Source organism: Hyalella azteca, unplaced genomic scaffold, assembly GCF_000764305.2.
Source record: "Hyalella azteca isolate HAZT.00-mixed unplaced genomic scaffold, Hazt_2.0.2 contig12030, whole genome shotgun sequence".
NCBI classification, from domain to species: domain Eukaryota; kingdom Metazoa; phylum Arthropoda; class Malacostraca; order Amphipoda; family Hyalellidae; genus Hyalella; species Hyalella azteca.
Genome location: NW_025942000.1, coordinates 819797 through 845594, shown reverse-complemented (window position 1 = coordinate 845594; position 25798 = coordinate 819797). Strand labels below are relative to the sequence as shown.

The 25798-nt window shown below is 38.1% G+C and overlaps 2 protein-coding genes across 2 annotated transcripts in view; one reads left to right on the top strand and one right to left on the bottom strand.

Annotated features, from left to right (window-relative positions):
• The first annotated feature begins 4269 nt into the window (after positions 1–4269).
• LOC108671943 (calcium-binding mitochondrial carrier protein Aralar1) overlaps positions 4270–25798 on the top strand; it is a 51041-nt gene continuing 29512 nt past the window's right edge. Inside the window, exons 1-2 of the mRNA XM_018159538.2 lie at positions 4270–4400; positions 7335–7595. Coding sequence (XP_018015027.1) covers positions 4368–4400; positions 7335–7595 — 294 coding nt within the window. The 5' untranslated portion in view covers positions 4270–4367. The remainder of the gene's footprint in view (positions 4401–7334; positions 7596–25798) is intronic.
• LOC108671947 lies at positions 8951–23416 on the bottom strand. Its single transcript, XM_018159544.2, has 7 exons — positions 22281–23416; positions 15427–15611; positions 14277–14417; positions 13887–13967; positions 13143–13283; positions 12333–12462; positions 8951–11908 (listed from the first exon to the last, which is right to left on the bottom strand). The coding sequence occupies exons 1-7, from the start codon at positions 22342–22344 to the stop codon at positions 11760–11762; spliced, it is 891 nt and encodes a 296-aa protein (XP_018015033.1). The 5' UTR covers positions 22345–23416; the 3' UTR covers positions 8951–11759.

Below are 25798 nucleotides of genomic sequence, written 5' to 3'. Positions count from 1 at the left end.
CGGAAGAACATGGACGGGTGATGTCACGGAAGAACATGGACGGGTGAAGTCACGAAAGAACATTGAAATGAGCCAGAAGAAGACGAACTGAGCATCAGAAGACTTTTCTTATTCCGTAACCCATTCATTTCCGCTTAGATGGCTTGCTGACCAGAATATTGTAATTGTTGTAATTATTAATTCGGGATTTTTTCTGTTATGTTTGTGCCTGCGTGTTTTTAATCTTTTTACGGATTTTTACAATCAAGTTTCACTCTCAAATTTACAATCAAGTTCCAAGAAAATTATGGTAGGATGCATTTATTAAACCCACGTTAATGAACATTTATCCGTTTTCATATATTATTCACGAGTTATACTGATACGCACAGTTTTCTGGATATAATATACATCTATAAAGTAACAATACAATAAATGATTTGAGTGCTCATATATTTTATTGTCCTATCTGGTTGTTTCGCCAAATCTCCCGCCGCAATTTTTGTAGTACACACTCGGGCCTCAGACGTCAAATCCGCCGCGTTAAAATCCGTCGTGTGTGAATATCAGTGCGCATTTAGGCCGATTGTAGCGACTTCTTGGCAGAAGCCTAGGTAGTGCCCGAATTTGTTTACGGTTCTGACTTCTGAAAACTGAAGTTTAACAATTGAAGCACCAGTTTCTACACCTAAAATTTGCTTAGTTTTGAATTAAATAAGATTCACAAACGAATACGCCGTGGCTTTCGTATTTGTTCTACCTTCTATGCCATGCACTTCGAATTTGATTTTTTGCACAATAACTTATCGCCTAATGGACTTCCGTTACACATGGTGTTAACTCAAATTAAAAAATTCATATCCAAGCAAATAGTGAGGATGTTCCTGCGAGTGTAATTAAAGGGACGTTGTTTACATTTACTGTACATTTACATATTTTGTCTCTGCATCTGAAACTATGTTTTGAGTTGAAAGTTTTATCCATAAATACCTTGCGAATATCAGTTTTGCGTATTGGTGGTGAAAATTTCAGGGTCTGCTCTTTCTTCAGGTATAAAGATATTCTCCCTGACTTGATGCGATCGTCTTCAGTTTGCAAGTGTGTTCGTATGACGTTGGTATGACGTCACGCAACTTTTATTCTAGAATGGCGGAGCATCAAGGGAAGAGTTCGCGAACATGATACCTGTGCATTCCTTTCATTCAGCTGTACGTGATAATGCGGTGCAGTGCAAAGTCCCAGCATTCGAAAGCGAGTTCAAAATGTTAGCTTCCATAACCGGTTTTTTAATCCGGTAATGCTTTAGCTTCCATAACCGGTTTCATAATTTTAAAATCCTTATTTTCAAACATTTGCCTAGTTCAAGTGCTGCGTTCAGTTCTGATCCATTTGAACTTGTTATTAATTAGATATTTTCTTTTATTTGTAAATGTTAGCTTTAAGTCTGCAATGTGAATATATAGGTTACTTACAATTATTTGTACTTGCATTCAACAATTGTCGATCTGACGATAGAGCTTGACTCCGGAACATTTTATTCTATAAAATATGGTGAATATTTGCGGCATTTTATTCACTTTTAAACTCATGAATAAATTACGTGTATTTCAGTTTTTACTTTCGCAGTAAAATTTCTACCATCAACAATCTTCTGTTACGCTGCCGATTCGTTCACCCTCAAATATATGTTCAGATTTGAAATGCCTAGCACCATATCGAACCCGGTGGAAGTCGAGTAGATATTTCAAACTTTCGTCAGACGTGAAAAGATACGGTCAAATGACACGATTTTAGATCTTCTGTGAACAAGGCACGGAAAGGAAAAGAATGGGCGACAGGCCACATCAGGCCTACACTTAAGCGCCGAGATCACTATGTTATGTTATGTTAATACAGCAGGACATCAAGTTTTTCTGCTTTAGCCTTGCTGTGAAGATCAGGCTTGACTCATGCAACTGGGTAACCTGGGTTCGAATATTACGCAGCTTTCACTGAAGTTTCGAATATATATTCCTTGTTGAAAATTTCCGACGTTCTTAAATTGTAATATCTTTGATTCTTTTTCTTCATGCCTATTGTTGGGTATGGATTTGTAAGGAGAAAGTCAGTTGCGTTTGCCGTGGTAGCACGTGTGTGAATTGCGATCTCTAAACGTCTAAAGTAACCGGTAAATTTGTGACTCAAAGTTTCTTATAAGTTATAAGTATTCAAAACCTTAATTATTTGATTTGTTTACTCATTAACTTTAACCCGACTGGCTTTCTCCCTCAGAGGTTTGCCGGTCCGCCTTACAGTTATGTTGGGTTGAGTATTCGTCTGTTACGACGAACCAGTACCAAGTCGACTAAGCTGTTTGACCTTGTTTACGGACCGATTGTCAACAAGCTTCACTAGAATCTGGGACAACTGGATCTGAGAATTCGTTCGCTAAATAAAAATTTCTTCTTGGAAAACCTTTGTTTCTAAACCTAACATCCTCGTGACTCAGTAATAGAATACCTTTCGATTCCTTTGTTAGCTGGCTTCTGTCCTTTTCGCTCCCGTTCAGGGAGTCCTTTTGGGTTGAGGGAGGAGTCTAGGCCAAAAATGTCTTCGTGTATCTGGGTGCGGACGCACCATAAGGACTTACTATGACGTGGCACAGAGTACGTAACGTGGGACGCAAAACGCTTTCTGACGGACCGGACCTGCAAATATCGGCTCTTATAGAACGTTCTCCACGAAAACATGGTTCATCCCCAAGCAGGAATTATTGTCTGGTTCACTTCCATTTCGGCTCTCTTTCTCAAATCTTGCTTGTTGATTTCCTCCATTTCGGCCTTAAAGACGGAAAACATAGAGGAGCACTTCTCTTCCACCATCTTTTCGCTTTTTACAGCGCTTAGTGCAGGGTTTTGGCAGTCCTGGCAATACTAGTGTAGTCTCGTTTCTGCGAATAACCGAGCAGTCTGTCTTGCTCAACTTTACAAAAGTTGACTTTACTAGTCAAATGTCTTGGACTAGTTTCTGGCCGATCTTAGAATTGGTTCTTTGATCAGACCTTCATGAAAATGAATTTTGAAGCTAAATAGTTACTGGTGTATTTGAAGCCTGAATGCTATTATATATAGTTTCTTCTGGTAAAAATATATGCCGCTCATCGACCTTGAACGCGCTTAAGATGTCGTTCGCGATGTTCGCGGCATGGTTGAACTAGTATAAGGTTGACCCCTCAGAAGCCCATTTTTGCCGATGTAGTTCGTTGTTCGCCTGTGACGTCACTGATCTCAGTGACGTCACGGTCATTAACCAATCACCGAAATGCGTTCAAACCAGTCGACCAATCCGTAAAGAGAATGATGGGTTTGTTTACGTTTCTCGATCTACGTGACGTAACAAGAAAGCTGAAATGAAAGACGGAACTTCTCGTGGGTCAACCTTTTATAGTTCAACCATGGTTCGCGGGTAGTCTGTTTACTATAAAATATTATGTATTCTGTATTCAATACCTTTCAATAAATATTATGCATACAATACCGTTCAAAGAATATTGTGAGTACAATAACATTCGATATATATTGTGGAGTCAAACATGCGTTATAACTTATAGATTCATAGGACAGTTATGACACTAAATGGTTAGATCGGCACTTGCGCATTCAACAGTCGATATCCTGTTTTTTCTGTTAATATCCTGCAAAGAAGTTTATTGTTGATTCTTGATGACCTTTATTCAACCTCTAGGTTGCTTCTTCCGACCCTACGAAGTTGATGTTAAATTAGCTATTGTTGTATGATTGTTACGACTTTAACAGTGGTATTGGTGGCTAGTCTCGTTAATGTAAGGTTAATACATGCATTTTTTTTATCTAATGTTGTGTCTAGATAAACAGGCTTAGCTAGCTAAATGTAAACAATAGAACAACATCGACGCTCAAGTTTCGGACTGCTCGCTGTGCCTTCGATCAGCTGATCGTTTCACGTGCACAGCTGCTGATAGTACGATGCAATAATAACAAATTTGAATTCTGGTCTATTGCTTCAAAATTGTAAGCTCCATAAGAGTGAATTTTTTTGACTTCGAATTACATCAGAGGGTTAATTTTATGCTAATTTGCATTATATTTGTGTGTACCATTGCAATGCGCCGACGAGTTCCAATATTTCACGAATCAACAGAAACATGGGAGTAATCAATTGGAATTACTCAAATATCTTTATTTATATCAAAATTGATCTTTCAAAAGTTTACAAAATTTTTTTGCTTCATTATATTGTTGAAAATAATAAAAATATAGTTAGTTTTTGCATTGTTTATGTTGACGCGAATTTTCCCTCGTAGTGGTGGAACATTTAAAAGACACATACTACAGCAGGTTAGCCCGCCGGCCTAGGTGACAACGAGTGATATGACACCAATGGATCTCTCTGCTACCGATGCGGTGAGAATTTTTATTATTTGCATGTAGTTTTAGTGTCGAATATATTTCATCCATGCGGTCAAAGCCATGAAATAATGCATTGATTGCTCAATTACGGAGATTTGGCCAAGCCTGTAGCACATTTTTCTGGCATTCTAGATTTTGTGCTCGTGCTGCAAGCCTGCATGTGCATGTCATGTCTGCATTTTGTTTTTGTAGGATATGTAATAGCTTATTTACCCTTTCTGTAAATGAAGGTGGAATTCTGTATGAGTTTTTTTTAGGAAGATACACATATCATTGAACTAAAATTTTAAAATTTGATTTTGTATCTATATACTTTTCTTATTCAAGTTATTTTCTGAAACTGAATGGTGATTGGTGAACCTGATGTTACCACTTATTAGCTGACCAGGTTGAATTATCTTGAATAATTTAGCTATAATTTGGACATTACTGGGATATAATTCTATTCTGCTGAAAGCCTGAAAGTGTAAATCAAGTGCTACCTATATATTTTTTGCAGGTAGGTATATGGGAGATCAGATCATCAGAATGATTTTTTCAGCAAGTCTTTGACTAGGTAGGAAATAATACAATTCACAATTTAGTTGTCTAGCTTCAAACTGCTTAGCCTGCTCACAAGATTGTAAAACTATTTTTATTAGCTACAATATTGCAGCTATAACAGTGCATGCTCTGAGCTTAGATAAAGTTCTAAAAAATGGCAGATCATAGGGTAAAGTTGAAGTTAAACACACCATATTCTGACACCTTTAGGACGTAGCAAGAAATAAATTGCTATAAATAGATCACCGTATGCGCAACTCAAGTTCTGATTGGTTTACATCACTCTCAAAAGACCACACTACTATGCGCAAGCAATGATGAAACTTCACAAACTGTTGCCAACTTGCCATATTTATTTGAAAGCCTTTAGAATTCAAATCTACAAAAGCGCTGAATTCCAAAACAGTGTGTGACTAAATGCGGCACATTGTGAGACTAATTCCAACAGCGCTTCAAAATTGTAATTCGTAATTCTGACACCCTGTGTTGGAACTCAGACACCCTGTGTGAGCAGTGAGCTGTGTTGGAATATGACACCCTGTGTCACGGCTGTGTGTCGTAATTGCAACACCGTGTAGAATTAGTTTTTATGTGTCTAAAACCATCTCTTAAATCAATCATCCCTTAATTTATTTACCACTTAAAATCAGCAAATACAAGTAGACTTGAAGGATTCCTAATATATTCACAGACTTATTTAAAAGTCTCAAACCATACTATTCTTTCTACACAAACAGTTTATCACTATTTAGTAAAGCAAGGTCAACTATCAACTTTCATACGTGTTTTGATGTTCTCACTAGTTGACTTGGACTTTTGCTCTGCGGTTCTTAACATTTTCCTGCTAGACCTTGTGTTTTGTGGAAATCTTGCGTGCAACAGTATGATGTCACTATTTCAACCATCTACGCATGCGTGGAACTAATACCAAGCTTAATATAAAGGAAAAAGTTGAGGGGTGTCGGAATTACTCACAGTGTTGGAATATGGTGTGTTTACCATAAATTCAAGGCCAATACAACCTTATAACTTACCAAGTTACCAGGCACCAGCTCCAAAATATTAGTGGATTTATAAAAGTTAAATCTAGTTCTATATTTTTATATCTGTTATTTATATATTATCCCTCCTATATTTCTCATTGCCTTGAGCTGATTTGAAATGTTACAGCTATCGTTATATTACTGATCTAATTTAAAATCTTGTGGCTCTTCAACTCTATTGGAAATGGAGCATAATTGCCCTTCAACTAAAAAAGAGATAGCTCCAGAAATACAGTGGGGGGAAATAAGTATTCGTACACTTGAAAAATCGTATTTTAATGTATGTAAGTACACAAACTGAACAGGAGAAGTGATTTATATTATGTATAGAGGCGCATTGTATTCAAAAATAGCATCAATAGAAATTAAATCTCAATGTAACAAAAATTAATGCAACATGTTAACTTCTTCGGGTCAAAAAAGTATTCATACAAAACAACTTTTGACTAATATTTCACACCAGAACATTCCAGAATGTACTAGAAACATGTAGCACGTTCCAGTAATGTAATCAGTAACCATAGTTAACGTATTTTGCAACTACCAGATCATTCTGCAACTGCCCGTACTACAAGAAGGTCTCAAAAATGGCTAAAGGTAAAGAACTAACAAGTTCCCTAAAACAACTAATTCTATTGCGTTGGAAGGAAGGAGAAAGTTATAGGAAGATTGCTAGCCACTTGAATGTTCCTTCTATTTAATTTCTTTTGATAGTATTTTTGAATACTATGTGTCTCTATACATAATTTAAATCACTTTTCCTGTTAAGTTTGTGTACTTACATACATTAAAATACGATTTTTCAAGTGTACGAATATTTATTTCCCCCCACTGTAATATTGTGTAATGTTTATTTAATGAAATAAGCTACAAAATGCCTCTGCATACAGCTTACCAAAGTGGAAAACTGGCGCAAAAGCCACCCATGATCAAAACAGAAATGCATGTGTTTACAATAAATTTCTATTGTTACTATGACCCTTGCCTAATTTTTTAGAAAAGTCTGAGAAAAACTATAGTACACTTTTAATTGTTATTTTTTAAAATCATCTAATGAACAAAGTAAACCTTTCCACTTTTAATTAATGCATGCCCATTGGAAATATTAAAAATCTTTGTTCCCAGAAATAATTTTTACCTTACTTTAAGTTCTGTTCTAAATATTAAATTTACCTTCTCGGCTTATATGTATGGGTTTGGCCATGCTAGGTTTTTGGCATTTCATTTTAATTCATGCACTGTTTCCCATGTATTTTTTATCCATGTCTTACATTATTTATTGAATTATTGGTTAATGTTTCTTGTTTTTCTTGTTCTCTTCTATTCCTCTTTTGACCTAAAGCACTCCCAATCCAGTCTTTCCTGTTCCCTCCCCCCACCTTCCTCTTCCTTTTCCCTCACCCCCTCTTACCATTCCCAACCTTTCTCTTTTTCTTCCTCTCTTTCACCTTGTCTTTCCTCTTCTTCTCCCTTCATTCCCCCTCCATCCTCCTCCCTTCCTTGCCCCTCCCAAAGCCGGGGTGTAGGGTGCCTCTTGGATGCTGTGCTCGGGTTAGTAGCAGTGCGAGCTCAGTGCTCCAATGAGGCCAACAAACCGGGGAAGGTAAGCCACTGAGTTGTTTTACTGTGTGGCCAGCTACTGCATGAATTCCCTGCTTTAAAATAATAAAATTAATCTTTAATTTCTTTGAAGATCACTCAATAAATAACATACTTTTGTTTATTAGTTGCAATATTTAATAGGAAAATGACATTTTTTTAAATAACATGTATAAAACAATAAAAAGGCGTTTTATTTTAATTATTAGTGATAATCAGACTAATTACATTTTAGTTACCTATGTTATAATATTTGCTTCTATTACAGTCCAAAGTAAATACCAATTGTCTACAACACAAATTGTGATCCAATGCCATGGGTTTGAATAATATATGTGCAATGAAGCAATTGTGTGATGTGCAATATCTAACCTCATAAGCTGTAAATGCATCAAGTGAAAAATGAAAGGTAGTTCTTAACTTCTTCTACAATAATGTAATTTATTCATAACATTAACCCTGGTCAACTTACCAACCTTCTTAATAATTAAATTGAATCCTTAACAAATGTATGTCTGAGTTCTAAATGTATATTATTTTGAAGATATTCTGATGGTTAAGATTTTCCTGCTTTGAATTATTTTCTTAAACACTTGATCCAATCCTCTTGTGTCATTTCCTGTGCACTTTTTTTGATTTGTTTATGTCACAGAATTATTACTGCAGTGGTGTTTGTTTTGTTGTTAATCATTTATGTGAATGAATTAGTGGATTGCTGTAGGTAATGTATTGTAATGAAAGATTAACATTTCCGTACCTGTTGTGTGAATCTTTCTTTCTATTGTTGTCATTGAAACATGAGGACTAGGTTAAGAGAAAGATTTTTTTATCATAGTTCAACCTGATTCATGATTTTTCACGTTTGTATGTATTTGTACAATATTTGAGAATTTCACATGGACTACAATCATTCAAGTGGCAGAGGTTGCTAGGGTATGTTTCATGACTTTCCACACACGAAAATCTCATTGTATTCGAGGATGTTTTGGATTGTAAATTTTTTTCTGGTCTCAAACTTGCCTCATAGTCTTAAACATTGACTTTTAATAAATTGGTGCCCAACGACTCTTAACGCCCGACCACAACGTCGATTTCGACCAGAATTTTCGTTACTAATTGAGGGTTCCGAACCCCTCAACTCGCTGATCCGATCATGGTAAACTGTACCACTAGGTTACTCCGATCTGCTTCCAACCCTGCTTTTATTTTCCGTTCATCCGCGAATTGCTGTCTTTATCCGTTTCTACTTGTATGAAATTCACGCTTATAGATGGAAAATCCGGGATGCGGGAGATAGCGCGCCGCCCTTGGAGGTAATTTGGACCATAGGAAGCAATGCACAAGAGAAAAGACGTTTCATGCATTTGAAGTTTATTGTGTTTGAAGAAACTTTATATAAAATGAGTTAAAATTTCACATGGATTCAAACTTATCGGAGATTTTTCAGTGTAAGTATTCAGAGTCGATTAATGCATCCGTTCCGCTTCTCATTCATCCATAACTTAATTGACGTTAAAATTAAGTGAACTATTTCAAGTTTATTTAAATATTTCGTATGTATAACTTCAAACTGATGCACAAGTTGTCCGGCTTACAAACTTAATGGTTACGATACGAGTGGTTCAGTCGGCTTGAAACAAGTTGAAAAACGACTCTTAGCTGAAATTCCGCTACATTTTTAGTTCAATGTTGGGGAATGTGTATATATATCGACTTGGAGGGAAAAAATAATTCATTGCTCTAAATTGCTGATGAACAATTAAAATAGTATAGACCACACAATTATAGATTAATAATAAAAAGTATCATAAACCTCATTATTGGACCACTCTTCGAACAGACTTTGTTCCATGATGCAATGTTTTTGTTGCAATAAAGCGAGTCGTGTCTCTTTAAGTGTTAATTGAAAAAATTGTCATTAAAAATCGTCGTATATATACGTCAAATCATCTTGTTTTGGTGTCGAGTCAATGAAATTGCAAACGATGATCTCGAATTCAAGAATTCCCACTCTCGATAATAAAGAATTCTTTTTTAACTGCTAATTATTGAAATTATTCTACCAAACGCGTGGTTATTTTTGAGATGTAAGGCTCATCTTTGCTGAAAACCTCGAGAGATTTATCATTTGGCTTTGCTGGTAATTTGTGACTAATTTACGATATTGAGTAGAGTTTAAATGCAGCTTCTGAGCGAGATCCCAGCATTCATCCGTGAGTATGCGAGTATATAGGTAGAATAAGTCTGGAATGCAGACTTGACGTCATGCGCTTCTCAGCAAGATTTCTACTTATACTTTTCCCTAGTCATGTATGAGTGTTAAGCAATGGTCATTGGTAGGAACATGTTGGAACCAAAGTCTTACGAACAACAGTAACTAATTGTGTAACTGTAACTCATAAACAACAGTAAACAATAGTGTGTTACGAACAACGGTGAATAACAGTGAAAATCATTGTATCGTTGGCCTAAAAGTTACGGATTTATTCTACGCACTTTAAAATTAGTGTCAATCAATTCTAATCAAGCTAGAAGTTTAAGGAACTGCGTCGCAATAGGATATGCCTTGCTGCGTATAACTTTCACTATCGTCTTAGCGTCAATGATGTTTGACATAACTTATCGGTATAAAGCGTCAATTTATGCTTAATGATAATGCCTTTATATGCGTCAACTTATTTCAACTTCAACTTTAAACTTAGTTTACGCTATTAATGAGTACGGTATTAAGTATTTTATTGAAGACCAGTTAAATTACACCTAAGTTACGGCTGTTTTCATTACAGCAAACTTATATATTACGCGTAGACGAGATTCTGTTGCATTAACAAGAGGTTAGGGCGATATTAATCAACAACAGCAACAACATCGATAACAACTTGCATGGACTAAACACGATAGCATCGATGCAAATGGGAAGCTTCATTTCAAGTTTGGTTGTAATTTACTTAAAGGGAAAGACGGGGGTCGTGAACCTTTTTAGTTTATGTGGACAATTGTGCAATTTTTGTTGGGCTTTTAGTGAAGAATCGCACCTGCAATACTAATGGAAAGCTTATTTTGACCTTCGAGATTTTGAATGTTAATATTAATTGATTCCACGTTTTAATTGAATTATTCATTCTTATTCGTTCAATTTTCTTTATTGTAGTCATGTATTCTAAACTGAATATTCCTGAAGTTCTATGCAAAAGATGTCACTGATAGCAGTAGCATGGACGCAGGTTGCGTGATGGACATAATCGTTTGAAGAACATTACTGGAGGAAGGTCTTGCTTAATGCATCATTTAACTCCTGGCGTCGTTGACTCACTCTTACAATAGAGAATATCAGGCACTGGCCGCCCGTAATTCGCCTATAATATTACCTTCGGTCAGAGGTGCTTGATTAAGTTTTTTTACAGCACAGGCTTTATAAGCCAATTGTTGCTTGGTAGCTCGGTCAGTGCGTAGTATATAAAACGCTCAGTTGGCGTTGTTATAAAGGTGTTAGAGAGAGGCAACGCATCACATGAAGTCACTGGTTTTTAATATTAAATGCGTTAGGATGTGAAGCCTTGTTTTAAATTCTCTTTTACATGAAAGTTAACCGCCTTTAAAAAACGCCTTAACTTAGTTAACCGCCCTTCCTTTGAACTCGTAAATCCTAGTAAGATTAAATCGTTTTTTGACCGGTAAAGCAGTAATGCTGTCGATTATTTACCTGCATCCAAATTCAATGCTTGGTTACGAACCTTTATGTATTTCCGAGGTTTATAGTTATGTTTTTTGCTTCATTATTTAATTGTTTGTGAAAACTTTGAATTTTTTAATTTGTGGGCAAAACCTCGCGTTTTATTAACAGATTTTACTCTATGATTAAATGTTATAAATAAACTTATGTTGCCTCGGGCGTAGAACGGCTGCGCAGTTCTCTCGCTCCGCTTTTTTATGCGCGAACGCAGAGAATTTCTTCAACGGCAACTTAGCGTCAAGTTATTTAGCTTCGGCAATTAGCTATTAAGCTTCGGTGGATGGATTATGATAGCGCGCGTGTGGAGGTGTGGATGCCGGTGGAAGGGAAGACCAGCTTGCCAGGTGGTGGAGGCTACTGCAGGATTTTGACAGCGACGCGTGTGGAGGTGTGGATGCCGGTGGAAGGGAAGACGAGCTTGCCAGGTGGTGGAGGCTACTGCAGGATTTTGACAGCGACGCGCGTGGAGGTGTGGATGCCGGTGGAAGGGAAGACGAGCTTGCCGTTCTCGCGGTGGCTGCTGTAAGGCACCTCGCGGATGGTGCGGAAGTTGTGCCGTGCGAAAATCTTGGCCGAGAAAATCCCTGCGGATAATTTTGATAAATTTTCTTGGTATTTGCACGGCTTTTATTAAAAAAAAACAGTGGAATAGCATGTCACTGTGGATTAGCTTGTCGGTAAAGTGGAAATCAAAATTAGAATTCAATCAATTTCATTTTATTCTCGTGAGCATGCTATGAAAATAGGTACAGATAAATTACTACGGAAAACATGATTTGAAAAATAAGTTTAACAACTTTCAAATTTTACCTGTTGTGAGGGCACCTAACCTGTTGGTAGGGCACCTCACCTGTTGTGAGGGCACCTCACCTGTTGAGGGCACCTCACCTGTTGTGAGGGCACCTCACCTGTTGAGGGCACCTCACCTGTTGTGAGGGCACCTCACCTGTTGTGTGAGGGCACCTCACCTGTAGTGAGGGCACCTCACCTGTAGTGAGGGCACCTCACCTGTAGTGAGGGCCACAAGACACGTCAAGTTGTGCTGGCGCGCCAGGGCAACGCTCTGCTGGACCAGCATGGATGCTATGCCTCGGCCGCTGTACTCCTTGCTCACGTTCAGCAGCTCAAACTGCATCAGCTGTGTACATTAGAATACATGAATTATTTATTACTATATTAGGAATATATAGCGTATTAATTACTATATTAACTGTAAATGGTACATCTATTGCGGCTGTATCGGAATATAAATTTCTTATTACACTCGTTGCCGCTCAGCAGCTCGAACGGCGTCATGCGTGCATTGGCTACTGCAAAATACAGTATGTATGGCTTATTTATTAAGATTACCCTTGTGTGGTATTTTTTCGGTTGTATCAGAATAAATTTTACATATTTATTATTATATTAACTCTTTTATAGTGGTACATCCGTTCCCTCCACAGAAACAACTTGAATTTAATTAAATTTACTTTTGCTTTATTGTTGCGCAACACTGCTGTGCGGCGACTGCAATGTCACTAATGCGACAGATAAAATGTTTTTTCTTTTCATTTTTTTATCATCATCTGTCTTCATCTTGCGACAATATATGCAAATATCAATTCTGAAAGAACTTTTTCGGTCGCGTAATTCATGTAATTTAACGCAATACGTACTCTGTTACCTGTTATTCCTCGAATCCCAGTAAGAATGTTAAGGCCGTGTTCTTGTATATGTTTTTATTTGAATATTTTTGTCCTGTCGATGCCGTAGATCTCGACCTTCACTAGGAATATTAAAGTCGTGTACTCGTATGTTCTACAGCAGAATACGTACCTTGTCGACGCCGTATTTCTCGAAGAAATCCACCTCCTGCGAGACATGTCGCAGGAATGAGATGATGCGGAACATCTTAGGGTCTTTTTGGGGGTCTATCCATGCCAGGAAATCATCCAGCCCCGGGGTCGCATCCTTCTCCTGTGGGGATCAATGATAAATCCTCAGGTTTTCATTGAGTCAGCCTTGTTATACACTGTTAGAAAAATGACCGTTAACGGTATTACCGGCGTTTCAGTGGCCGGTCGGCACGTGAAAAGAAACAACGTGTAACCGTTTTTATTCCAATTTAACACCAGAAATCCGTAAAGCATCTGATAAAAACGGCGAAACAGTTTATTTCACGGGGCGAACGGCCACTAGGACGCCGGTGGGACCGTTTTTTCACCGCTTTTTCTAACAGTGTATTTTTAATGGTGTTAAATTTTCAAATAATATTCCTCTTAATATTTATTTCATGGCAGTTGCTTGAACGTCTCGTGCGTGATGATCTTTTGGTATTCACATATCGATGTAAAGCTAGGTCAATGAATTCAATTGTTAACAAGCTATCAGTAATAGCCATCTGTTACTAACGAAAGGCTTGGAGTAGCCTTCAGTTGTTAACAAACTATCTGTAATAGCCGTCAGTTGTTAAGGAAATATTTGAAATATCATTCGGTTGTTTAGAAGGTAGTGCTAATAGCAATCAGTTCTTAACAAACTGAATGTAATATCTGTTATTGAAGCAGTTTAACTAATCACTTTGATGGAGTTGATGGCAACGCCGACGATCTTGTTGTCGTTCTCCTCGTCCACTGCAACCACCGAGACGTCGTGACGGATCTGAAGAATTTATTGGTTAATTCATGATCATTAAGATAATGTAATAATATGTAATAATATATTTATATATATATATATATATATTAGTGTAGTTAGGCAGAAGTTCTTCATTTATACAGGTTTGGTTGAAGACCAGAGCGTACTTTTTATTTACGATTTTCTTATTGTTCTTTTCGATAAGTCAGTTACTAAGTAATCTGTAGTAAAATATAATCTGTAACAAAATACTGACGATGTAATGTAACAAGTGGTACTATCTCAGTTACTAAGTAATCTGCAGTAAAATATAATCAGTAACAAAATACTTACGATGTAAGGCAGCAAGTTAGCGAGCCAGTGGTCGACCTCTCGTGGGCTGTCAAGGTGCAGGGCTTTACCCAGCGGCTCGTCTTTGAAGAAATGATTACACAGCAGGTCTACTGCCGCGTCCGACTGCTCCTCCGTCAGTATCTGCAAGAACAGTAGCTTAATTGAAGGCTTTTTTAAGCTAAATGGAAAGTTTTACTCTATGTTACTCACATCTGTTGATAACTGCACATTATATTTTCAGCTGATAATGCATCAAAGCAATGTGTTATATCTTCTGCAACCTTCCAGCAGGCATCTGACGTTGAAACAACGTCGATTTCAGGTTGAAATATTATCAACCCAAATTAAACGTTTAATCAACGTCGAAATGTGACCAACTCTCGAAGAGACGTAGAACAACGTTTAAGCTGGCTTATCAGTTCTCTTCACAGGTATATAATTCATAGTTAGTTTCAAGCGAAAACAATTTTTCGCCCCGAAAAGCTACCATCCAGAAGCTACTATAACTCCAAACTACTCCTGCAATTTTACGAGCTTCGGTCCTCGGATTTTAACGAGTCCGCTTACGACTTGTTAAAATGTCGTTCTCCATCGTCGTGCTATGATGCCCCGGCATATTATTATTTTTATTAGTATCATTATTATAAAATCATTATTATTATTATTGTCATTAATTTAATCACTATTATTATTATCATTATTATTGTTACTTTGCCTTGCAGCACCTTAAGTTCTTGTCGTTTATTATTTATTGCACATGATGCATAGAAGGCCTATTTTTTAGTGCAGAATACCAAGCCTGTATCATGGATGATGCCTGCCGTTTTTCGTACATGCTCTTCACTTTCTATTAACTTCGGCCCCCTTAGACTGAATTATGGATAACATGGTTCACCGATGATTAGCCCTAAGGGAACGGTGAATTGCACTAAGATGCAGCTGAATAACCCTAAGATACCACATATATACCCTAAGGAACTGGTTATTAACCCTAAGAGACTGTGATTAACCCTAAAAGACCGCTGAATTACCTTCGGGGAGTTATGATTAACCCTAAGAGACCGATGATTAACCGTAAAAGACCGATGATTAACCGTAAGAGACCGATGATTAACCCCAAGAGACCGAAAATTAACCATTACTTAAGTACCTTATAAACGATGCCGCCCTCCTGGATATGCAGCACTCCCGGGGGGAGTTTCTGTTCCTCAGGAAGCTCGGGGAGTTCGGGCTCCATCAGGGGGGTGTCGCCCCCGCTGGCGCCCTCCAGGCTGGGTTCAGGGGTCGCCGCCCCCTCGGCCTCAGGGCGTCTCCCTGGGATGCTGGGCATGGCTCCTGTCAGAGACAGCAAGCGTCAGCATGCTGGGCATGGCTCCTGTCAGAGACAGCAAGTGTCAGCATGCTGGACATGGCTACTGTCAGAGACAGCAAGTGTCAGCACTGTCTCTTATACACATCTAGATGTGTATAAGAGACAGGTTATCAGCTGATCAGACGGCCCGCTGTTATCAGCTGATCAGAAGCCCCGCTGTTATCAGCTGATCAGACCGGTCAGCTTCACCTGCTCCGGTCCCTTGGCAGCGTCTACGTTCTTAACTCTTTCCCTTTTAATTCTGAGTGCTCTATTATTCTGCCGAAAATACGTTTTTTTTTTTGTTTGATAAAATCTCGTTCGTGCGCTTTTTCTGATGAACAATGTTCATTTTGGATTCATTAGCAATTGCTGTAAAGTATCATGTTATATTTATCAGTTAATGTTGTTTCATCGATAAATGTAATTCAATATCATTGATAAATCATTGTCATCATAAATGTAATTCATTCATCATTGATAATCATTCATCATTGATAAATGTAATTCAAAGTTATAGATAAATTTGCTTGTCGCAATTTTGACTGGAAGCATCGGAAATGTTTTGCCGCGAAGCTATTTCGTACTAGGCAATCCTCGCGGTCCCGGGCACGCTTGGCATTGCAATGGAATTCTTCTCGTCATGCCAGGAACTTGCCAGCGAGCCATCGTAATTTCCTCAAACAAAGCCAAGACAAACCAAAGTTATTGCTGACCTGAAACTGATCGAATCCTAGGCTTGGACCACACTAGTTACGGCTTTTCAATGTGCGATAATAGCGCTAATAAATATTTACTCGGTAACTAATCCAATAAATCGCTGACGAACTTTCTAACTAGAGTATGCTAATCAAAACCACTTGTACTTTTAACAATCCTAACCATTTAAAAAGCCTTTCAAGGCACAAGCTTATTGAGTTCCCATGCTGATTTTTTATCGACTTAAGTTTTCGATTGTCGTCCATTTAAGTTCAATGGACCGTCAAGTTCTAAGTTCTCCATGTTTTACGAGTGTTCGGCGTTTCATTACGCTTGTATTTTATTGAAACTTGTGCATTGCTGCAACTAAGGGATGTAGGCTCGGAAATCAAACAATCTTTAATAAGTAGTTTTTATAACACAGATTTTGCAGCACAAATCGCTATATCTGCATCATAAAGACAACTCTATGCCTTGTGATGGAGAAAACATTATTAATATGTTTAATTTCTATCCGTTCATTAGATTTTGAGGTATCCTAGTTAGAAATTGAACAAAGATATTCATTCTTAATTAAATATCGTAGGAAACCTTCAACAAGGTTGCCCTGGGCACCATTTCGCCTCTTCTTTCTGTGTAGCTTCACGAACCGCGACCTGCCGGAAATCTCTTTTAGAAAGCGCAGTGTCTGCACGCAATATCTCTCCCACGGTAAATAAATAGACATTTACTCTGCAATGAAAATAAATAAGTCTTGATTTCTTGGCCTGCAGCACCAAAACGGATGGCCAACTTCTGCCAATGTTTGGCCAAAAAAATATTCTCTGCCAGATTCAGCCTTTTTTTCTTTACTTTTTCTTTTGCTGGATTGCCCGCAATTCTTCAGAAAGTTCCAACCTTTTTCTCAAATCACCATTATTTGGACCAAATCTTAGCGATAGGTGGATTTCTATTAGAGGAAATAAAGCTGGTATGCCACAGGTGGAGGTGCTTTGTTAATGTTTTTTGGTTAGGCTCAGTAAATTGTGTATTGCAGAAAGATTATTGTCTTTATAACAAGGACCGTGCTGAGATGGTCTCCTAAACAGAGAACATTTTGGTCTTGATGACATGGAATATTAAGGTATTATGGTTTTATGTTATGGTCTTTGGTGCAGAGAACGTTGATATTTGGGGGGAATATTAAGTTATTATGGTCTTATGTTATGGTCTTTGGTGCAGAGAACGTTGATATTTGGGGCGGAGAACGATATGGTCTTTGGAGTTTCTCGCTATCTGTGGTGCTGAGTGCTTTTGTTTTCTCCGAGGTTCAAATGCGCAGCTTCATTTATACGACTGTAGTAACTTGCTTTTCCGAAACTGATCTAAAATATCAAATGATCGTTCATGGCATGAATCATCTGCTTTGATGAATATTCATTGAATGATAAAATACAGTAGCTGAATATTGATGTTGACTGGAATAAAGTTGATGAACTTAATTTGGCAGCGAACCACAGTGGTAACGTTTGTAAAGTTTTTTGGCTACAAAGCTCCGATATCGTTTGGGAGGAAGCAAAGTAGGTAACGTGAGACTGTCTGCAGCGTTACTAGAATAGAGAGATAGGGTGGGACTAGATAACGTGTTAATGTCTGCTACGTTACTAGAATAGAGAGAGTACGGGACTAGGTAGCGTGTTAATGTCTGCAACGTTACTAGAATAGAGAGAGAGTACGGTACTAGGTAACGTGTTAATGTCTGCTACGTTACTTGAATAGAGAGTACGGGACTAGGTAACGTGTTAATGTCTGCAACGTTACTAGAATAGAGAGAGAGTACGGGACTAGGTAGCGTGTTAATGTCTGCAACGTTACTAGAATAGAGAGAGAGTACGGGACTAGGTAACGTGTTAATGTCTGCAACGTTACTAGAATAGAGAGAGTGCGGGACTAGGTAACGTGTTAATGTCTGCAACGTTACTAGAATAGAGAGAGTACGGGACTAGGTAACGTGTTAATGTCTGCAACGTTACTAGAATAGAGAGAGAGAGTACGGTACTAGGTAACGTGTTAATGTCTGCTACGTTACTTGAATAGAGAGAGAGTACGGGACTAGGTAGCGTGTTGATGTCTGCTACGTTACTAGAATAGAGAGAGAGTACGGGAGTGCGTGGGGTTGAGGGAGCTGGACGATGGGGAGGGAGTCCCGAGAACTTATTGATCCCCGTGCCGAGAGGAAGAGACGGGAGGGGGTTTGGGGGACGGTGGGGATTTCTTACTGGGGATACTTGGGGACACTCGCAAAAATAAGTAGGTCATGTTGTCTAAATAGTGACACTCTTTCCGTTCTTAGCACTGGTACGAACTTTCAACAGGGGGCAAACCGGGTCAGAGCGATTCACACACGGCTAAAAGCGCATCGCTATTTGGACAAAGTCTCGCGCATTTCTCTGAGTGGAAGATTGATACAAGTAGGAGTGGAGTCTAAGGTCTAGAGGAGTGGGATCAAAGGATTCTAGGAGAGAGGTTATGAAGCGCGCGTATTTGCGTCCTTAAATCCAGGCAGAATCTACTAACATTCTTGGCAAAACTCGAGCATCAAAAATTTTTTAAAGGTCTAATGCAATTTTGATGAATAATATTAAAGCGGTACTAGTATATGCCGGCAGCTGCTGATCATTCGTGGTTCTAGAATACCAAATGAAATTGGCTAATTAATTAAGTTGCAAAACTAAACCCAAAAATTACTACCAACGTTATCACATAAAAAGTTTTCTAAACATTTCTTAAATTCCGTTTATATTCTTAAAGTGCTCGCAATTTCAATTCGTGTAACTGTGAATAAACTGAATTCTTGTCGAACTTGAGGCCAGATATTCCGCGGTGTTGTTAATAAATCTTAACTAATGTCGTGCATACAATTTTTTCCGAGTAATTTATGGCTTTAATTCGGTGTTCAGCAATTACGTGCAAGTGCACGTGTAGCATCCACACTTGCTAGGTGCAAGTGTACGTGTATAGCAGCCACACTTGCTACGTGCAAGTGTACGTGTAAGTAAGACTCTCCTAAGGTGGCATACGCTCGGTGGCAGCTGCATGAAGTGATGCAATGCATCTCCGTACTCGACAATATCGACGTCTAGTGAGGCGTTGGCTTGAGATAATCAACTAAAGTTTGTTGCTTGTTTAAGTTTTTCAGCTGGAAAGCTGCTCGTAACGCTCTAACTTCTCTGTTGAGTCGTCTCTTCATCCCAGACTGGAGCCCATTGCTGCTATTGGCAATGATTGGTGCAAGCAAGACCTGCAGCATATCTAAAGATTTGTTTACACAATGATTATACATTATTATCCGTGTTTGTTTGTGTAAATGATAGAAATGTAAATATATTCTGTGTAGGAAACCAAAACCGCTTCCAGAAATTCTCTGGGTGATGTGCGCGTCTGTGTTTATATGACTGCTTGTGACTATATATATTTGTGTCGAAAAATTGAAAAATATTTACCAGAGTAAAAGAAAACTGCTTGTTGACATTTTTCTGAAAGTATCTTCTTGTATTCTAACCCGAGCAGAATGGATTACGGGGAAAACAAGCGGCGCTCTCACGAACCTAGTTTATGTTTGAGGCGGCCTTATGAGGCTTCAAGCTATCATCACTCTTTTATGTCTCCGCCAATCACCTAACTAGTGCCTTTTGAGGGCCTATCCCAGCCTATCTAGTTCCTACACTCAGGAATATTATGTGGTTATGGTGTCCAAATAATAACGCACTTAATGCACGTATCTCTGGTACACACATTTGTCGGGCCAAACTATGCCACGATGATCCAGACAATAGCAAAAAAAGCAGACCGCTATAAGGACAAAGACACGCTCATTTCTCTGCGTGTATCTGGAACCTATTTACTACCAATATAGCGCTAATGTAGTTAGTACATATCTAGCGCCTATCACACCTTGCATAAACTTACCGCCTTAATTTATACATCAAATATGAAGACGTGAATTAGTCCACTAGTAGTCGAGACTCGAAATATACGCTCATTTACTTAAATTTTTTACCACGGTTGTAGCAATACCTAACTAGCATCGGTAACTTATTGGTAATTACGCCCAATTACACCCTCTGCGTATTTAAGGTTGAAACTATTTCCTTGTATAATTATTTTTTAAGTTATCACCATTTAATATAACTTCCTTATATTTTAATTTCAGAGCTCAAGTTATTATAGTATGCAATTAACAAACGTTTAATTCTATCATCACAGATTTTAACTTATTGGGATGTTATCACGTAATAGATATAATTTAGTTATGATATTTGTTCATTTGTTTTTAGGAGGCACAGTAATTTTTAATGTAACTTTTTACCATTTGTCTACTATTACCGTACTGATACGTGTTAGGATAAGAATATGTCATTTCTGAAGAGCGGTAACGTGGTCGCCTTGCGTTTAGCATTCCAGTCCCGCATTCCTGACCATAACCACCATCGGGAATGCTGCTGATATTCCAGTCAGCCGTGCCTGGAATGCCGCGACTCCTGTGCACTCAAAGAAATGCTGGGTGGCTTTGTCCATACAGCGACTCGCTTCTTGCTCTGGTGTGAGTAATCCTAACACAGTTTAACCCGGCCGAAGAGACGGATCAGTGCTACGTGCAGAAAGTATATAGGACAATAGGATGTATGGACAATAGGACCAATTGATTTTTCTGCGTGTAAAGTGTTAATTATAGGACGAGGCAGTAAGCTCACCAAAAATTTGTAGTAGCTTACTGCCTCGTCTACATTTTGAGTAGTTATTTACTACTATAGGAGTGTTCATAAAATTGGTTTTATGAGTATACATGATATATACGTTCGAATTCAGGGGCATTTACACACATCTTGAGCAAATTCATCTCTATTTGCGCAAATTATATAAATGTTGAGCTACGGTACATGTTTATTTTTTAAATGTCTTAGTTATTTATTTTATTTTTTAGCCATGTAGTCGATAATTATTCAACTAAAGTACCTTTGTTAGCCATAAATGTTATTGCCTGTTCAACGAGACCATTGATGTTAAATTGTTTCGAACAGCATTTTGAGATTGGCGGCAATACGATGTATTCCCTCGGTTTATATCCTGCATTTGCATTTAGCATTTATTATCTTTTTTTATCATTCGTATTTTGTGCGACCATATGATAGTTTAACGACCTAGTCATTATAGTATCATGTTACATGGCGTTATAGTATCAAGATAATGCACGTGTCGTTATTTTCGTATTGTCAATTATTATTTTATGAATTATTATATTATTTCATAATTCGCTATTAATTCTTAGAATAATTATTCCTAAAATTCATTAGGTAATTAAAAAATGTATTCGCTCATCAGTTGCTACTAAGTGAAGGAAATAAGCCTTTCTTATAAACTCGTTAGTTCGAGCAAAGCTTAGATTAGAAGAGACGTAGAAAAGATTTAATTAGTGATTGTTTGAGAGGCAGCAGCTCGAATGAGAACTGAACCTTGAATTTCTAATGTCAAATGATTGTATTAATTGATTAATTTGCATAATCATTGCATTAATCGATGAATCATTTGGTTAAATATGATTCAGGCGACTTGATCAAACATTGTCGTTTGCATTTATACTGGCGATCATAAAGATTGTCTTGAGTGCTCTTTCTTTGAAACTATTGGCAAGCAAAAAAAAAACATAAAATAACGCTAATGATAACAAATAAAAATAGATGAAATACCGCTAATTATTATGATTAAAAATAGATGAAATATCGCTTATGGCAATGAATAGAAATAAATAAAGTATCGCTAATTATAAATTATTATGAATAAAAATAGATGAAATATGGCTAATGATAATGAATAAAAAAAGATGAATTATGGATAATGAATGAAAATAGATGAAATATCGCTAATTATAATAAATAAATGTAAGAAATTAATTGTTGAAGCGAATATCTACTCACCCGTGTATTTCTTGAAGCACGATGCCATGCTGTTGTAGAAACCACTGATATTGTTAGGGTTCATCTTGAGTATTCTTGATCGTCTCACTTAACTCACGAATCACTTATTGCTTCTGCACGTTAATTCACTGAGTTTTTTTGATCAGGTGAAAGCACTGCTGTCCGACGAGCCTATAAGTATTATTAAGTCAATATATTCGTGTTTCTATACGATAGGTCCACGCACAGTATACCTTGTTGTTAATGAGCACTATATATCTTCTTATTAATGCGCACTCTATATAGTTCGTTATATAGCACTATAAATCTTATTAATGGTTCATCATGGCAGGCTCTAATCCAAGCTAATGCCTACTTTTGGGACGCGAGATTCGTTGCTTCCGTTCAGTAGGAACACCTCAAGGAATTGATATTTTATAGATACTATTAATGCGATGATATGATTTGAATGGTGTAGATTGAGAGTTTCTTCGATGTTTTACAAGTGAGAGAAATAAAGCGGCTATTCTTCTTAACACATTCGAAGTTTTACCAGGACGCTATACTGGGAAGCGCTCTTCATGTCACTCGAAGGCTTACGTTGAGCATCGATTTCGTCGCGTCTATGAGCTACTGGTGTGACTCCACCATAATTTCAGACGCTATAAATAAAGGCTAATCATTACTATCTTGTCTTCGACCGCAGATCATAAGCCAACCTGGCTTCCGGAACACGAGTTTCAAGTCCAAGTTTTGAAGACTTGATGTCTGCAATCCTGATCGCAATGCAAACAAAAATGATCGTTTCCAAACCTAGCGGTGAAATCTAAAGATTGAACTCGGATTTTCAATTTAATTTGGTCCTTAAAACATAACCTCGTTTATCTATTGATTCTCGGCTAACAGGTCGCAAGAAAAAGGGAACTCTAGATTCTCACGGTATGGGCAAGTTTGAAATTTTTACTTGTGGGTCTATACGCACGCTTTCTAGGTCCAAATTGGTGGAAATTTCCTACTGGAAATTGGTATAACTATTGGGTGAAAGCCCAGCTGGTGTAACTACTGGTATGGTTACCAACCAATATTTGGGACTACAGAGTGCGCGGTAGTGGAGATGGTGTAACTACGTAGGGCCTAAGGAAGAAGTACCTGGAGAAAGTCTCTGAAATAAAAACAAGTTTATTAGTAGACATAATTCATAAGATCTTCTCCCCCGATGCTGCTATCGCAGTCGAGAACTTTTTGAAGAGCAGTTAATGTTAGTGTAGAATTGGTTTCCGTTCACCGAGAATATCAAATTATCACTAATATAATGGGTGGAAACGGTTCAGTACCTAATAATTGTAATGAATCATTGTCTGCATAAATGAATATTGCACATGTTTATTTGCTTTGTGAGCAAACAGATTATTTTCATATACGCTCAGGGCCTCAATTTTACACAGCAACTTTTTTTTGTTGGGCTAATATTGACGTATATTTTAACTGTAAAAGTAAGAAATTTAGACTCTGTGCGGCAATCACCGTGGGATCAGCCGTTTCATTTATAATTGTATAATCTGTCATAATTTTTAACCGATATTTTTAAATATCTATGCATTAACCTCTATTCGAGAATATTAATCGTCATCACGATTAATTACGTTATTTCCTATTTGATTTACTGATAAAAATACGTAACTAGTGTCATCGTTCAATATGCAAGCGGCTTCTTCGTTTTATTAACGTTATATATTTTGGTGAGAACATCCAAATGCAGTTGCCAAGTAAATATAAAGTTACTGTAAAATCATTAGCAATTCTGGCAACATTGGTAACATCGTTTAAGTGAAATGTGAGAATTGAACTCCGTGGACTAGATCCATATCTACTAAGCCGTACATTCTCTTGAAGAGGTATATAAAAACGAGTAAATTTGTCAATATTGCATATTATTTTTTGTATAGCTTTGTCATGAATGGATAATTGATTAATTTTTTATCGAAGAATTTTAATTTCTTAGTCTATGGAGCTCCCGTTATATTTACGGCAAATAACTATCGTCGAACCTGACTCGTCTTGCAAAGCCATTTCAGTGCCGGATTAAAGCTGAATCACTAATTCAGTGACAGCCAGTTAAAAATTGATAGATTGACCGTCAATCAGTCTGCCAATCTCGCTCCTTATCAATCATTGATTGACAATCGGTCTATCATGCAGCCAGTCAACAATTGATTAAATGTCGGCCAATCAGTCAATCATTGGATTAACAGTCAGTCAGTCAATCAATAAATAAGTCATTGACAGTATGTGCCCAATTTATCGATCACTATTTGATCAATGTTGTCGGTAAATCTTCTTTCAATGCCATATTAAACTATTGGCAAAGCGTCTCACTGGTGTGAGACGCTCATCGTTTTGCTTTATTTTGCATGGACTCTCGTGGCAGCGACCCCAGAATATCGTGCAGGGCTATTTTGACATGACCTGACTGGCCGCAAGCGCCGGCGTCACCACAGGTCATGTGAAAAATATACCCAGAATGTCATGCTTGGCTATTTTGACATGACCTGACTGGCAGCAAGCACCGGTGTCACCGCCCTGACAAATTTTAGAGGCGCGCTCGACCTTACATTAAGGCCGCCTAGGACTCGGGGAGCACGTAAATCGGCTTCTCTATGACCGCTTCTGCTCAGGGTTCGAAGGGCAGCTTGCTAGCTCGGTATGACTTGGCTCTTAATTTCTACCCTTGTCATACTAGCTCTTAGGCGACTATAAAGTCGGATAGCAGATTCTGATCAGAAACTGATTTCGATCGGGTGGCTTAGCAGACCCAGAATAACTTTGCGCTGAGCGTAGTGACTATTCGGCCGAAGCCTAGGCGATGCCTGAAATTCTGTTGAAAGTCACATAATCTTCCAGCAGAATTTTCGCCTGACCTAGTTCGCCTAGGGTGGCTTTGCAGTGCATATCCCAGCAAATCATGGTGCTGCATTATGTCAACTATGAGGTACGCCGGAGGTAATGCCTTGTCATGCCGTGGTAATGCCTTGGCATGCCGTGGTAATGCCTTGTCATTCCGTGGTAATGCCTTGGCATGCATGCCATGGTAATGCCTTGGCATGCCGTGGTAATGCCTTGGCATGCCGTGGTAATGCCTTGTCATTCCGTGGTAATGCCTTGGCATGCATGCCATGGTAATGCCTTGGCATGCCGTGATAATGCCTTGGCATGCCGTGATAATGCCTTGGCATGCCGTGATAATGCCTTGGCATGCCGTGATAATGCCTTGGCATGCCGTGNATCTTCTCTACAGTTATCGTTTCTGCAGTTATCCTCTCTGCAGTTATCGTCTCTGCAGTTTCCGTCTCTGCAGTTATCTTCTCTGCAGTTATCTTCTCTACAGTTATCGTTTCTGCAGTTATCCTCTCTGCAGTTATCGTCTCTGCAGTTATCGTCTCTGCAGTTTCCGTCTCTGCAGTTATCGTCTCTGCAGTTATTGTCTCTGCAGTTATCGTCTCTGCAGTTATCGTCTCTGCAGTTATCGTATCTGCAGTATC